At 42.5% G+C, this 16,234-nt stretch overlaps 1 protein-coding gene across 1 annotated transcript in view; it reads right to left on the bottom strand.

Moving 5' to 3' along the window:
- LOC108711598 (serine/threonine-protein phosphatase 2A 55 kDa regulatory subunit B alpha isoform) overlaps positions 1–16,010 on the bottom strand; it is a 35,434-nt gene extending 19,424 nt beyond the window's left edge. Inside the window, exons 1-2 of the mRNA XM_018253483.2 lie at positions 15,826–16,010; positions 7,595–7,669 (exon numbers count right to left, since the gene is read on the bottom strand). Coding sequence (XP_018108972.1) covers positions 7,595–7,669; positions 15,826–15,832 — 82 coding nt within the window. The 5' untranslated portion in view covers positions 15,833–16,010. The remainder of the gene's footprint in view (positions 1–7,594; positions 7,670–15,825) is intronic.
- Between the last annotated feature and the right edge of the window lie 224 nt (positions 16,011–16,234).

Below are 16,234 nucleotides of genomic sequence, written 5' to 3'. Positions count from 1 at the left end.
GTTCAGGGTCAAGAAACACTTTGTATTATTAGACTGATGGCACATGGGGAGATTTGTTGGCCACTGTTAAAGCTGCTCTACAGCAGGCAAAATCTGCCAAAAGATCTTTTTCAAAAGAGTTTATTTATCCGCAGGAGTCAAATCTCCCAATATGCCATGGCCCTTAAAGGGATACTGTCGCAGGAAACATTCTTCATAACGCATCCGTTAATGGTGCTGCTCCAGCAGAATTCATCACTAAAATTAATTTTTCAAAAGAACTGATTTTTTTTATATTTAATTTTGAAATCTGACATGGGGCTAGACATATTGTCAGTTTCCCAGCTGCCCCCAGTCACGTAACTTGTGCTCTGATGAACTTCAGTCACTCTTTACTGCAAGTTGGCAGTGATATCACCCCCTCCCCAGCAGCCTATCAACAGAACAACGGGCACCTAACCAGATAGCAGCTTCCAGACATCTGCTGAAGGATTTGTTTGCATTTGTTTGCTAAAGCCCCTGGCCCCACCTAGTGAGACATGAGTATAGCACCACAATGTGGTTTGTGGTTAAAGGAGAACTAAACCCTAAAAACGAACGTGGCTAAAAATGCCACATTTTATATACTGAACTTTATTGCACCAGCCTAAAGTTTCAATAGCAGCAATGATCCAGGACGTCAAACTTGTCACAAGGGGTCACCATTTTGGAAAGTGTCTGTGACACTCACATGCTCAGTGGGCTCTGAGCAGCTGTTGAGAAGCTAAGCTTAGGGGTTGTTGCCAATTATGAAGCAGAAAATGAGGTTGGTCTGTAATATAATCTGATGCTACAGGGCTGATTAAATTAAATTCTGATGCTAGTTGCAATGGTTTCTGTACTGCCATGTAGTAATTATCTGTATTAATTACTAATATATTGAGACATTTCTATTCTATGTGTACTGTATATTGTGAGTGGGTCCCTAAGCTCAGTAAGTGACAGCAGCACAGATCATGTGCAGTGAATCAGCAGAAAAGAACATGGGGAGCTACTGGGGCATCTTTGAAGACAGACAGAGTTCTTTACTGCTAAAGTGCTGTGGTTGCTTTGGGCTGGTACATAAGCACAAAACAATGTACAACATTTATAGCTACATTTTTAGTTAAGCTTTAGTTCTCCTTTAAATGCAGTGGGAAGGGGCGAAACAAAAACTGTTTCAAAGCTGTTCCATCCTGAAGTACTGACTCCTTCTCAAAGCTCAGGCACAATGTACTGAGATGGCTGCATCCACACCAATATTACAGCTAAAAAAAAACATTTGTTGGTTCAAGAATAAAATTTTGAATAATAGTGTGAATAATTAGTGTAATTTAGAAATAAAAAGTAGACCATAAAAATAATGACAGAATCCCTTTAAGGATTTAACTGGTTGCCCAAGTTCCTGATGAAATGTAGTCACTAGCCTGAACATTTGAATGTTTTGATAATTGTGCAGATTGGGCTCTGTAGGTTTGGCCAACTTTAGTCCTCTTTATGGGTGAAAGCAGCAACAAGAATTCAAAGCTCCAAATTAAGCATGCTGGGTAGAAGACTGCTTGAATAGTTTTGTTTTATGCAGCACCTTAATCACAGTTGAAGCTGTTACGTAGGTAAAAAAATCAACAGTACTTCAAACTTTTCAACCGGCTGCATTCAATTAATACCACTTCCAAGTGTAAGCAGACAGAAAATTTGGGGAGCTTAGCGCCCTTAAGATAAAGGTTTGTGGTGTTCCCTGACAATACAAGAATACCTGAATTGGCAGATTGCAAAGTGAAAATGGACATGTTCTTAAAGGGGTTATTTCCCTTCCAACACTACATTTCATTTCATTTGTATTCAGATAATTCACCTGAAATAAAGACTTTTTTCAATTACTTTTTATTAGTGACCATTTTTTTCGAATATTAAACTTTCATTTTTCACCTTATGGTTTTCTAGAGCAGCTCTGGGAAGGGGGTCACCAACTCTATAAACTGGATACATACTATGCAATCTGAAAGGGGTTGTCCGCCTTCCAAACATGTACCTTTAAGTAAAAGGGGCAATAAGATTTCAAATTCATTGATTCCATTCTTATTAGCTGGGGCTCGGGCCTTAGACTTTACATGCAATGCACTAACATCTGGATATGAGTTGCATCTCCAGTTCTGGTGCACTGCACCTCATTGTTCCCTTCGGTTAGTTACTATCCAGGCCCTGCTGCAGATTTCGAGCATACAGTATCCAGTGAGCTGAACTTGTTTTTTTAAAAAAAATTTTGTGCGTGCAGCACGTGGTTCTCTTTCCCCCTTATTTACATATGCAAATTAGGGTTCAGATTCGGCTGAATCTTTCACAAAGGATTCGGCGGAAGTCTAAAATAGTGAATTCAGTGCATCCCTAGTAGTGATATGCGGGTCAGGATTTCTCCGACCCGCACCAGACCCTAACCTGCCCTAGGCCTGCAATTCTGGGTTGCTTTTATAGACCCGACAATGATGTCACAAAAGGGGCAGGGCGAGCAGGCGCATCGTCTATAAAAAACGAACCCCGAAGTGGGAAGCCAGGATTTAACAGTGGCAGGCAGGGAGAGCAGGAGAAGAGCTCAACCCGCACCCAGCATGTCTGCATAAAGACCATGTGAAACTTGCTTACTACAGCAAAAAGTTGGTCGGCAACTTGTCATCGGCCTAGCAAAGCAACCGTCAAATAACAGTGGGCATCCTGCTTCCAGGTGGCATTGTACCGTGTGAATCTACTCAACAGACTCTTCTAGAAAACAATGGTTACTTTTTATTCCCCTATCCATCTGACCAAGACCTGAACAGTGCACACATTGATAGGAGAATTGCACATTTGTAAGGCATGAAAAGATGGGGGAACTGTTGGTTCCGTTTCCAAAATATAGTCCTTCCGCTGCAATGCTCTTTTGTAAATAACTGGTCGAGAAAGACTCGAGAACAAAAGGTGTCTTTTAAACGAAGTGTGTTCAGATCCCAAAAGTCATGGAAGTCAAGGGAATCAGAACTGCTAAAAGCCTGGTACACATAAGGGGTCATTTTCAGCACAGTGAGTTGCATATTGACCCACATTCATTCGATGTACTTGCATCTTTGCACTTCTGTATAGTTGCACTCTGCACTCCTTCCTGTCTTCTGTTCCAAATTGAGCGTGGCTGTTCTTATTGATGCTGTGCATGAAGGGAAGCCTGGAGCTAGAGTTCTGCCGTGGGTCGGGTACCCGCAAAAAAAGCAGACACCCTGGAAAATGAGGGTTGGATTTTCAGGTGCCATCACTTGCTGTTTGATGGTGGTCGGCGGGTTGCGGATAAGGCAGTTGCGGGTCCGGGTGGGTAGCGGATCAAAGAAGGTAGGAACAACACACTTGTGCCTAAAGAATGGGGCGGAATAACACCAGACTGACTTCTGCACAATTGCTTCTGATTTACGTAGTTGCATTAAACATATTGGATAAATGTAAAAACACTAATTTTGTAGGCAATTTGGAGTAATATATGGTGTTGCTTTTACATGGTATTAAAAATATTTAATTACATCAAGTACTATGTCCCCTTGTGACTGCAATGACGCTGGATTTCTGGGAGGGGGGGACATGGTGACTGAGCTCAAAAACTGCACTTGCTTAGCTGCACTTGCGGACACAATAACCCTCTATAGCAGTGATCCCCAACCAGTAGCTCGTGAGCAACATGTTGCTCTCCAACCCCTTGGATGTTGCTCTTAGGGTCCTCAAAGAAGGGGCTTATTTTTGAATTCCAAGCTTGAAAGCAAGTTTTAATTGCATAAAAACTAATTATAGTCCCAAGTACAGCTGTCCACATAGGGGATACCAAATAGCTAATCATAGCCCTTATTTGGCACCCCAAGGGACTTCATGCTTGTGTTGCTCCCCAAATCTTTTTACATTTGAATGTGGCTCACGGGTTAAAAAGGTTGGGGACCCCTGCTCTATAGCGTTGCTTATGTACCAGGAAAAAGGCAAGTGGCAAAGATGAAAGCCAAAACATTTAAGAGAATAAAAAAAACAGCGCTAAGTAGTGGTACGCCTCAGTATCGGTACAGCGATTGCCAACAAAGCAGTCAGCAGGTCGCCACTTGGAGTGAAAATGACACCACTCCAGATTTTGCGTTCAGAACAAGAGCATCTCAATACACCGTCATTATGACTAGTGAGAGACAGGAGACGTAAGATGCCACAATAAAACGGTTTCTATTATGTTGGCTATGCAACCAGAGGTGTGGGGCAGGGAGTGTACTGGCGGAAAAGTGCCCAGAATACTGAATCTGCATAACTATATGTCTCTTTAAGGAAAAGGTCATCACTGGGGGTGCCGAAATTCTTATATTTTAGCACTAATGTAGCCTGTCCTCACGCACCAACTGGTGGACAATTTGTTTGGAAACTAGGAACGGCTCTGCTGTAAAGCAACAAAGCACCCTTGATTTTGTAGTACTAATTAAACACTATAGAGAAATAATGCAAATTAAACAGGGTTATTCCACCCTAAATTATATTAACTGTCATGGGAAAACAATGTTTCCAAAATGCTATAGTACTCCAGCAGACTTTTTTTCAAATGAGCCAACCAATATATTTAATTTTGAAATCTGGCATGTGGCTAGACATGTTGATAGTTTTTCAGGTGCCTTCAGTCGTGTGACTTGTGCTCTAATAAACTTCAGTAACTCTTTACTGCTGTGCTGCAAGTTGGAGAGATATCAAGCCCCCCCACTTCCCCCAGCAGCCGATCACCAGAAAAATGGGAAGGTAATAATATAAGAGCTCACTGGAACTAGATAATAGCCCCCTGGTAGATATAAGAACAAAATTCAATAGTAAAAATCCAAGTCCAACTGCGACTTCAATTACATTGAGTAGGAGAAACAGTAGCTTATATGAAAGCAGTTCCATCATGAAGTGCTGGTTCTTTCTGAAAGCACATGACCAGTAGAATGACCAGAGATGGTTGCTTACACACCAATATTACAACTAAAAAATAAACTTGTTGGTTCAGGAAAATGGTAGAGTGAACTATTTGCAGTGTAAACTGCACCATAAAAAACATGATGTAATCCCTTTAATGTCTTACCCATATACAGGAAAATATGGTCCCATTATGTCTATTGGCTCTGCTGACCTCTGTGACACGAACAAACCTCAAATAACTTACATAAAAATTCTTTGTTAATTATACTTCGTAAATTAACTGATCAGAACTGCTAAGTCTTACCTCAAGAGAATATATCGAGCCAGCAATGCAGATTCCTTGCTTTAATACCTGGGCTGGGCTGTCAATGATTAACTACCTGCTTTTTCTATGTCAGGAAGAATGTATGACGAATACCAGGAAATAAACTGCCACACAAGCATTAAAAAAAAACTCAAAGTACACTTTATCCAACACTATGCAAATATTTCAAGTACGGTATTAAAATATACAGGAGAAATATAAATGTACATCATATTAAATGTGATGCAATGTGTATACGTGTCTAAAGGTGGCTATATACGGGCTGACCAGTACACTATTGGCCCACAAGGAGAATGGACGGAGAGAGTACAAGGGGCCACACATGTTATGACCTCCATCCTATTGTTCCAATTGTACTTGCAGAGAACACAAACGATCAGCAGGAAGTGCAAGGGGAACTGCATCTCCTGTTTGCTTCCTCCTCTACAGATGGACCATGAGCAGGCAGAAATGCTGCATCAGCAGATGACATTTTCAAAAATGCCCAATTCCTGAATCAACTAAGCCATAGTATTTTAATATCAGAAGGGACCATGCACATACTAATAATCTGGTGCACTGGGAGAACACTGCATTAGGCATCATCATTTAACAAATCCTACAGCTATCGGATATCTCAAAGCACTGAAAATCAAATTTAGTTTTACTATTTTAGCTAGAAACCTTTACAAAAACTGAAATCTGATGTGTGCATGAGTACCCCCCCAACACGAATATTTTAATATATTGTAGACCCACCTTTTAGAGCCATTACAGCTTTTCTAGTTAACCTGTTATCCAGAATGCTCGGGACCTGGGGTTTTCTGGATAACGTATCTTTCTGTAATTTGGGACTTCGTACCTTAAGTCTACTTGAAAACCATGTAAACATTAAATAAATCTAAAACTTATTTGGCTTAAGTACAAGGTACAGTTTTATTATTACAGAGAAAAAGGAAATCATTTTTAAAAATTTGGATTATTGGATTACAATGAAGTCTATGGGAGACGAACTTTCCATAATTCTGAGCTTTCTGGATAACAGATACCTGCACCGGGATTAGGCCTGTTACAGGGTCATGGCAAGACATTAGTATTTTTTGTTCATTAAGTGATATGGACACTAAAGATTTTCGTTGATAGGTCTGCTTCTGTAAGTAATTGTTACTTGAAGTTCCTGGGCCAACCCGACTGTCCTGTCAGAATTTCTAATGATAATGGCCGACCACTCCACAAATATGGCAGACCTCTCATAGAGGAGCATGGGGGATCAGATAGGTAACATAAAAAAAGCATCGGGCAAATAGGTTTATGGAAAATGTATAAATAGCATGCAAAGTCTATGTTACGATACATGTAAAAAAAAATAATAAAGGTTTAATTTCTATGTCAGTATTTCTTTAGGGTGGTGGCACACGAAGATTTGTGGGAGATTAGTCACCCAGGGACAAATCTCTTCTTCAGAAAACTAATCTCCACAAATGCCTTCCCGCCGGCAAGAATAAGAATCGTGGTGGGATGGCATACATTTCTGAAGTTGCCTCACGAGGAAACTTCGGAAAGCCGAATCGATTCAAAGACTAGAAGATTTGTTGCCGGACAACTAATTTCATTCACGTGTGCCACTACCCTAAAGTGACTCTAGTGCTACTTTTCCTTGTATTAAAGATCAGAGTGTCAATGAAAGGTCTATTTTCCCCAAGGTTCAACTTATTACCAGGCCAAACAGGTTCTCCTGCAATATTTTTTGACCTGTACTTCGCCCCATCCATTATTCCTGGCCCGTGCTGATAAGCAGCCGCCACAATATGATTAATGCTTCAACTAGCCCTTTCTTCCATCCCCATTTCCAGCAAGTAAAGGTGGCCATAGACGTAACAATTACGATCTTTCTTGGAAAAGATGTTTCCAAGAAAGATTGTTCGTTTCAATACACACGTGTAGAGCTGAATCGTCAGATATACAGGTAGATATACGGGAAGAAACAATAGAATTCTACCTGTATCTGACGATTCAGCACTAACAATGGCCGATGTTTGGGTCCCTTCAAAGGCACCCGATCAAAATTTTCCGTCCAGCCCGATCGACGAGCCGACCGATATCCAAGTCTTCTGCCGATATCGGTCAGCTCTTTTTCCACCATACACGCAACGAATATCGGACGAAAATTCGTTTCGTACGATATTATCTGTGCATCTATGGCCACCTTAAGGATTGCTGTATAAGCGCTCAGTGGAGCAGTGGGCCAATATAAGCCAAGAAAGGTCACCGATGCCTGTACAGGAAATGTTTTAGTGAGAAGTGTGCTGAAAGGCCTCACTCTTTAAAGGCTTCTCAACAAGGTTTAAAAGAAAGACTTACCTTCAGATACATCTTCCTCCACTGCTCCTTTGACCTGAGAAAAACACCACTGAATATCATTGCCTCCACCAGCTCCTGCAAGATAGAATAGAAATGACGATGAGACATTCATATAATCACCTCCATAGACACAGGCAAGCACAGTCCAGCCATCACTCTTGCAGGCACTATTCAAAATAAATCGGGGTCTAAGGAGATAACATTCGGAGATGTTGAGCTTGAAGATGCTGAGCACAAACCAAAGAACCCCCAGCTATCAACAGCTCTCCCACATCTGCTAGTCACTGGTTTTCTATCAGAGAAAGAAAAGCAAAGACAATGCAGGAATTAGTGGACTAGAAATGTGTTTGGAGCTTGTAGCATTTGCTGATATAATGGATGAGACAGATAAAGGGAAGGGGCATTGATTTAGTATTTTCTTCTTGGTAGAGGTCAGAGGAGTGCCTGCAGAGCATGTTTATGCAGGACTAAAAGAAAACTAAATGCAGTAAGCTGAGGGACAATGGCGAGGTATTATTTATATGCATATTGGAGTTCCATTATATTTACTGGAAGCAGTATTAGCAGAGACATAAAAAGAAACATGACAGCACCCAGAAGCTTAACCACGTGAAGAGAGATCACAGGAGCACAAAACACCACAGACAGACCGGCAAATGAACTGCCAAAAAAAAGTGGCACATATATACGATCACAAAGGAAGGTCAGGTTTCAAAAACATCAACACATAAAAGGCACAATGGGGCCACAACATGATTTACAAACTACATGTATGATCCACTTTGACTTTGCCGTTGCCTAGAAAACAAGTTTGTCACAGCACCTTTTTGGGCTGGTAAGCAAGAATTAGAAATGTCAGGCCCATTAATCGCAGTTGTTTACCAGCAGGTTCCACAAAGATGCTGGAGAAAATAAAAATTGCAAGATATAGAGGAGATCAAAGACAATAGTATTATACACCAAGAGGTCACTCCATCTCTCTGTGGGCCACAAAACAAGTTTAATACAGAAACAAAAGTGACAGCAGAGCTGAACTGCATGCCTGCTTGAGGCTTTTCAGCATAACGAATTTGGACATGAACATGTTCTTGCATGGCTGGGACTCCAACATCTATGTTACAACCTGCCTACACCCCAGTCAAATTTTACACAAAGTGAAACGCCTCAAATCAAAAAAGACACCCAACTATCGAAAAAAATCTCCAAACACCACTGGCTTCTTAATACGTAACCAATATCAACAATACCAGAATTAAAAAGGACTTTTTAGACTCTGATTTTAAAAATAAATAAAGACACCCTCTAATGATCTGCAAAAATGTGACAGCGTGATCATATTGGTGGGGAGGGAGAAGAAAAGAAAAGTTTAGAGAGAAGACATAGAAATGATAAAACACTACAGCTGCCTTATCCCTTTCCCTAGGCACTAAGGTCCAGAGTGCTAAAGGCTACCCAGAAAGCCAGCTCGGGGCGAAAACTTCAGGAACATTGCTCCTGGGAAAACACAGCCGCACTTCACACAGATCCTGCACCACCCTCACAATGACTGCTTCTAGTTCCACCCACACAGGAAGAGCTCACGCTCACAACTCCGACAGCCTCTGGAAAGAGCAAGGAGGTGCATCGCATGGAACAACGGCTGCATGTTCACAACTGAATCTGCACTCTGCCAACATGCAGCAGAGGAATTCCACATTCACTTCTAGCTAATGCGTGCTTCCTTCAAAACTTTTAGATATTAAAACGAATCATGCATTACAAGATGATTTAAAGGGGTCTCAGCAAAAACTACACTCTAAAGGTGGCCACATACCAAGATTTGCCTGTTTGGCTAGGTCACCATACAAACTAATCTTCCCTCCAACAGGCTAACCTTAGGTGGGCAATATTGTGGCAATTAGATCGTTTGGCAGGAACAATCACATTAGAATGAAGGGGATATGAAAAGTCAGAGCAAGGACTGCATCAATGAGCCAACGCGGTCCTACATCCATCAGAAAAATCAAGCCTACCCGATCAAGATCGGGCCGATTTTTGTAAGATATCAATCAGGGAGGCCTGTTGGAGAGCCCCATACACATGCAGATAAGCTGCCGAATCTAAAGGACCCAAATCAGCAGCTTAAAGCGTTCAAATAAAACAAAAAATCAGAGGAACATGTCCATATCTAGGAGCTGCTGCACTCCAACTAAAAGCACCCCCCAGCCCCGCGAACCTTCGTAAACCCTACTCTGGTGACCTTCTGTGTTGTTTCAGCGATGCTGAATTGTGCCGGCGCAATCCTTCCATAGGCTAATTACAAATGAAAAACGGACTGCAGCCTATGGAAGGATTGCTCCGCCCCCAGCCCGTCAATGAAGCAACTCGGAAGATCAGTAAGCGGTGTCAGAGGGTCGGGTTAATGAAGGTTCGCGGGGCTGGGGCAGCTTTTACTTGAAAATATTCGGCATGCAGCAGCTCCTAGATATGGACATGGTCCTATGATTTTTATAGGAACGCATCTGTATCACTTTAAATCTGTCCGTGTATAGCTACCTTAAAGGAGGCCATACAGAGAGATCCGCTTGTTTCGCACAACTATCAGATCACAACGGCGGTCGGACCACGAGACTGCATCAACAAACATATGCAGTCTGCGATCCGATGGGATTTTTACCCCTGCCCGATCGACATGCCGACTCTCGGCCAGACATCCCAGGAAGCCCGTCGGAGGGCCCCACACACAGACCAATAAGCTGCCGACTATCTGTCGCCAGCTTTTATCAACCCAAGTATGGCCACCTTAAGGCAGTGGATTTCCAGACTTTTCGGTGGAAGTCAAACCTGAGACAACACTTGGCTGCAGCCCCTTTAGCTTATGAAAAAAGGTTACAAACGTAAACATCACATGTATCAGCCATGTCACCTGTCCCGATCTGAGATCATTTTAAGAGCCCATCCATAAACACTAAATCTCAAAGTTCAGCTGGATATGGAGCAAGCTGCACAGAAAGAATAAACATGTGGACATACAGCGCCAAATAAAACATTTTATACTGTATTTACTATAGAATTTAAAAAAGTTCAAGCCAACAACTTGCCTTTTGCTGGCTCTTTTGCAAGAGAAGGTGGCACTTAGTAGGATGCCAACGAAGCCCCATTTCTGAATGGGCAGCCATTGATTAGGAGGACCTGAGGGGGGGACAAAGACATAACTGGCCCTGGAACACCATGACCCTATTGTGTTTCCACAGAATAAGAGTTGGGATCCATGGGGAGCTTAAATAATGGTGTAATAGTCACACAACTATTGCGGTCACATAAAATGTCACAGAGTCCATGTATTCTTTGTCATGGACTCGGTGACAAGGGTAATTTTAAATGTCCCCTTAGAGTGATAGCAGATGGGGAGATTTGTTGTACCCAGTAATCTGCGCTACTGCGGGCAACAGCTTTCACAAAAATGCTTTCAAACACAGAATAAAGTAAATCACCAGTGAGAAGTTGGGGACATTATGTGGGGCTTTGTCTTCCGAAGTCACCAGAGGTTCTCATGACAACTGTTGGGACTTTCAAAAACAAAGCACCTCGTATGTTTTCCCGCCAGGGAATTACTTTATTGTAGGTGGGAAAGCATTTTTGCGAGATGTGTCGCCCTCTGTAGCGCGCAGATTCAACCGCTGCAATTCTCCCGGCCTGCTGTGAATCTAAAAGTGTAAAATGCACAGGTTAAGGTGGCCATAGATGCAAAGATCTGCTCGTTTGGCAACATCGCCAAACGAGCGGATCTTTCCCCGATATGCCATTAACAAACATGGCTATATCGGGTGTAATCTGATTGTTTGGCCGCATGGCCGAACGATCCGATTACGATGTGCCCTGGGTTCCGGCGGGATCGGTCGGGTCAAAATCAAACCTGACCGATCGACCAAACGACCGATCTCCGCCGGACGAAAGAAGTCGGGACACGCCACACACGATCCGAAAATCGTACGAATCCTCGATTCGTACGATCGGATCTGTGTGTCTATGGCCACCTTTAGGTGCGGGTCTTCTTCAAAAGGTATAGAAGGTGGCATTTAGTTGTCTGCGTTACTCACACAAAGGGAGGAAACTGAATTGTCAGATAAGGAAGAGAAAACAGCATTTGTCTGGATAAGCAAATAGCTGGAAGCAAGGCGCATCTGGGAGAGAAATCTGCACTGACGGGCCAACGGTTGCATCTCCTGTTAGTACACATGGGAACAGGATGTCCAACTGCCATCTGGGGGCCTCCTATATAGGGTTTGCAAAGAGGATGGTGCGCCAACTGATAAAAATTAACATTTGCTTTTCAATCGTGAAAATGAATTCTGGCAACGTTACTTTTAAACCAAATTTAGTTCAGAGAAAAAAAATCTATGGCTTCTTACTTATAAAATAATCAGATTTAGCTGAATAGCATTAGCTGTCAGTCTATTTCCTAGAGTACTTTTCCGTGTTAGAAACAGCAAATATAACTTGTGTAATGTGTTAACACTTTTATTTAAGGTGTTGTCAGCTTCATACTACCGCCCCCCCCCAAGCAAAATTATTTTAGGACCCTCCTAATATTTGGGTACAGTCACATGCACAACCAAAAGCAAAAGCAATAAGTGATTGGTGCAGGACTGTATAATGGGCAGACTAATTGGAAGTGACTATTTACAGGCAGAACCATGGCAAAATATACATCTGGTCAGTATTTTAAACCTCTCTATTACACAAATAATTCATAGAGGAAAAAAAAGCAGTATTTGGGTACATTAGGTCAAAATTTTGATGTAAAATCCGGGAAAGCATTACTTAAAGGGGTGGTTTCCCTTTAAGGTAACTTTTAGTAAGTTATAGAATGGCCAATTCTAAGCAACTCCAATTGGTTTTCATTATTTTTTATAGTTTTATTCGTCTTTGGACTCTTTGCAGCTTTCAAATGGGCGTCGCTGACCCCATCTAAAAAGCACATTCTCTGTAAGGCTACAAATGTATTGTTACTTTTTATTACTCATTTTTCAGGTCTCTCCTATTCATTTTCTAGTCTCTAATTCAAATCAATGCATGGTTGCCAGGGTAATTTGACCGCTAGCAACCAGATTGCTTAAAATGCAAATTGGATAGCTGCTGAATAAAAAGTTGAATTACTCAAAACCCTTAAATAATAAAAAATGGAAACCAATCGTAAATCAGAATATCACTCTCTACATCATACTAAAAGGCGAACAACCCCTTTAAAATCAGAGAAATGCACCCATTGGAATGCACTGTAATTGGTGGGACCACTAATAAAAAATGTAAAATGTGGGTAAACAAAATCTGGGTACTTAAAATCGAGGTTTCACTATATAATGAAACTCAGTCAGTGCCCCACTGAGCCCTACTTACACATTCAGCTGCAGTATCTGCTTCTTCTATTACACCCCTGCTTACCTGAATTCATGCCTATTGCTGCTAAAACCTAGTGGCCCGCAGTGAATCTTAGTTGCCCAGTGCAGAACGACAGAACCGACTTTATTTAGGTGCTGAGAGTTGCTTTAATCAATGCCGATAAGACACTGTTATCCTTAAGTTCTTAGTGCTTCTCTACCAGTGCAAATATGCCCAATACCTCTCTATGCCCAATGGCAGAGACATGAATGTCCATTACGAAGCCAAAGGCTGTCTGGACCTAGCAGTGAAAGGCAGTTCAACTGGCACAGGAAGATATTGTATAGCAGCAGCTTTGTGGTGTGTGAGCTACATGGTGGCAATAAATAAGGGCTGGGCAACTTTTCCATGTAAAGGAGGCCATTTACATTGAGAGGTTTGGTTAAATTGAAATGAGGACATCATACAAAGCATCTATGGAGCCCTTGAAGAACTATATCTGGTTGGATAGCTCTGCCTTAAACAATCCAATCAGAGTGCACAGGAGTGTATCCTTCAGCTAATATTTATGAGCACGTCCCATACACATTCACTGGACACAAACTGGGAGATTTCTTACCACCGGAAAGCCAACCCAAGTGGCTCAAAGCTTCCACTGGAAAACTCTCAACCAGAATGCACTAACGTACCTGATGGAACATATGCCTCAAATATAAGGTTCAACAGGAAGGCTTCTCTCCGACGTACGCATGAGTTTATGTTTATTCAACAACACGCCAAGAAAATTTGCTTTCTTTCTGTTGTGACACGTGAATGTTTGCATACATACATACACCCTGGTAAATACATACATTACTATGTGGAACACTCACAGTAATTCATGTACTAATCACATGACTAAACGTTACAGAACAAGCACATCGTGTGCCAGCCTGGCCCATAACACAAATATTTCCTTAACAACATTGTGCAAGCGGATTGCTATTGTGCATTGTATCCAATAGGCATTAAATATATATATAATTCACAAGAGCCATGACTATTCTGTAAATTATATCCTATAAACGGTGCTTAGTGATGTCATAGGTTATAATTGGAGCTTAGTGATGTAATTTGTCACATTACTCACTGAAACGTATTATAATAAATAAAGTATCCCCTGTTGCTAAATATGAGGATATTAGAAGTCACCTTGGAGTTCCATGACCTGTATAAAAACAGGTCATGCAACTCCTCTGTAACTTATAATATATATATATATATATATATATATATATATATATATATATATATATATATATATATATATATAATATATATATATATATATATATATATATATATATATATTCCATGCACTCTCGATATAAGTCTTTAGTATGCCTGGGTGCAGGGTCATCAAGTAATCTCCATCCCTTTAGAAAGATCTGCACTCTCAGGACTTAAAATTAAACAAATTACTTTATTAGGCCTGGGTTTGAAAGTCAGTGTTCTACTTTATAATAAAGTAATTTGTTTAATTTTAAGTCCTGAGAGTGCAGATCTTTCTAAAGGGATATATATAGATAGATATGTATATATATATATATATATATATATTGCTTCAGGACCAATAGAAAATCTCCCAAAACAGGTTCTGCCAAGAACCGAACATTGGCATTCAAATCTGAGCAAAATTGACTTAAAAATTGACTTAAAAATGCTAAATCCCATGACACAAGAAATTCAGTAGAATTCAAATCTTGCAAGAAGTGCGGGGGGGGGGGATATTGTTGTCCCTATTGTTTGAATGAAAGTGCAGCAATGAAAGAGCCAGTGTGGCTTGTACGTACCTCCCACACAGACCAGAAAGCTGCAGGGACGCCGGGGGGCACAGATCTGTATGTACAAAGAGGGCAGTATACTCACATGGCGATGGCTCCCACCACTGCTCACAGAGGACGCCCAACCTGTGGCACATCCTCAGCAGCTGGATGGAGGCAAATGGAGCCGGTTTTAAGGCAACGGCGCATGGAGTGACTTGCAGTAGGTCGCAGTCTATGCCATTTCCACCTTTAACAGGCAGCTAAGTGCCCTCCATTGACCTGAATTGTATCCAGAGCCAAATTGCCCTCTACACCCAACTGCCGCCTTGCCCAAAGCAAACCCTGCATCGCCCGCTTATACTGCAAACAAGAGGCGACCGGGCGGGCTGCAGATCTGACAGCTGTTTGAATCTACCACCCGGCAGCCATGTTTGCAACAGCATCAGGCCGGCAAAGTTTTGGCGAATATGGGGGTGCCCGTAGCCTTTGTGGCCCTTCCAGAATGCAGACCTGATGGAAATGCCTGGAGCTCTCACATGTCTGGGGATGAGAAAGGCATTTGCCTGGGACCCAGGGGGTGGGTGGGAAAGGCCAGACAGAATGACAAGGGATAGATTATAATGTTACTTATTGCCATTAAATGCTGAGCCACAGAGCTGCCCTCCAGCTGTTACATTGCGACTCCCCAGCCGGCAGCTGACAGGGGGAAAAGCAGTAGAAAAAAAGCAGCTGGAGGTGCTGAGCATCCCTGATTCCTCTCATTACTGAGCATCCCTGATTCCTCTCAATACTGAGCATCCCTGATTCCTCTCAGTCCCTCTCTCAGCAATGCCAACTCATAGCCGGCCCCACTGAAACAGGCTGAGCATCCGCGCTGCAGAGAACAGGCCGGCGCCACACCGCTCTGTACAGTCCTCGCCCTCTCTCTCACACACACCGCTCTGCACAGTCCTCTTTCTCTCTCTCACACACACACACAGAGCGCTGCAGCCAAACAGTGGCTAATTACAAGCGAGCATTAGAAATAAGCCCCTCCATGCATCCCCGCCATTCAATGTATCTCACCCGCCATGCTGCCCCTGGCCACTGTTGGTCCCGGGCTCCGGATGGAGGCGGATACCGGGGGAGGCCGTTGCCCGGGGCGGGAGGACCGGACACTCAGACCACGGCTTCAAGATGGAGGCCGCTGGTACGGTGACGTCACAGGATAGAGCCAAACGGGAGGAGCGGCCGAAAGGGCGGGTCAACACGTCACGTTGCCCCCTTGATTGACGCGACGCCTCTTCCTTTCTCTGTGGCGGTGTGTGTGTGTGTGTGTGAGAGAGTCTCTCACGCTCAGTGAATGGGAAAGGGCGTTGTGTCAGAGACTCGGAGAACAATAACTGGCAACTAGCCCAGGTCCAGAAATCTGCTCGCTTGTGTTCTAGTACCAAACCACATACAAAAATAATTAGTGCAAGCTCAGGGGTAGGAA

Source organism: Xenopus laevis, chromosome 3L (assembly GCF_017654675.1).
Source record: "Xenopus laevis strain J_2021 chromosome 3L, Xenopus_laevis_v10.1, whole genome shotgun sequence".
NCBI lineage: Eukaryota > Metazoa > Chordata > Amphibia > Anura > Pipidae > Xenopus > Xenopus laevis.
The sequence above is the reverse complement of the archived record's forward strand: the minus strand, read 5'-3'. Positions and strand labels throughout refer to the sequence as shown.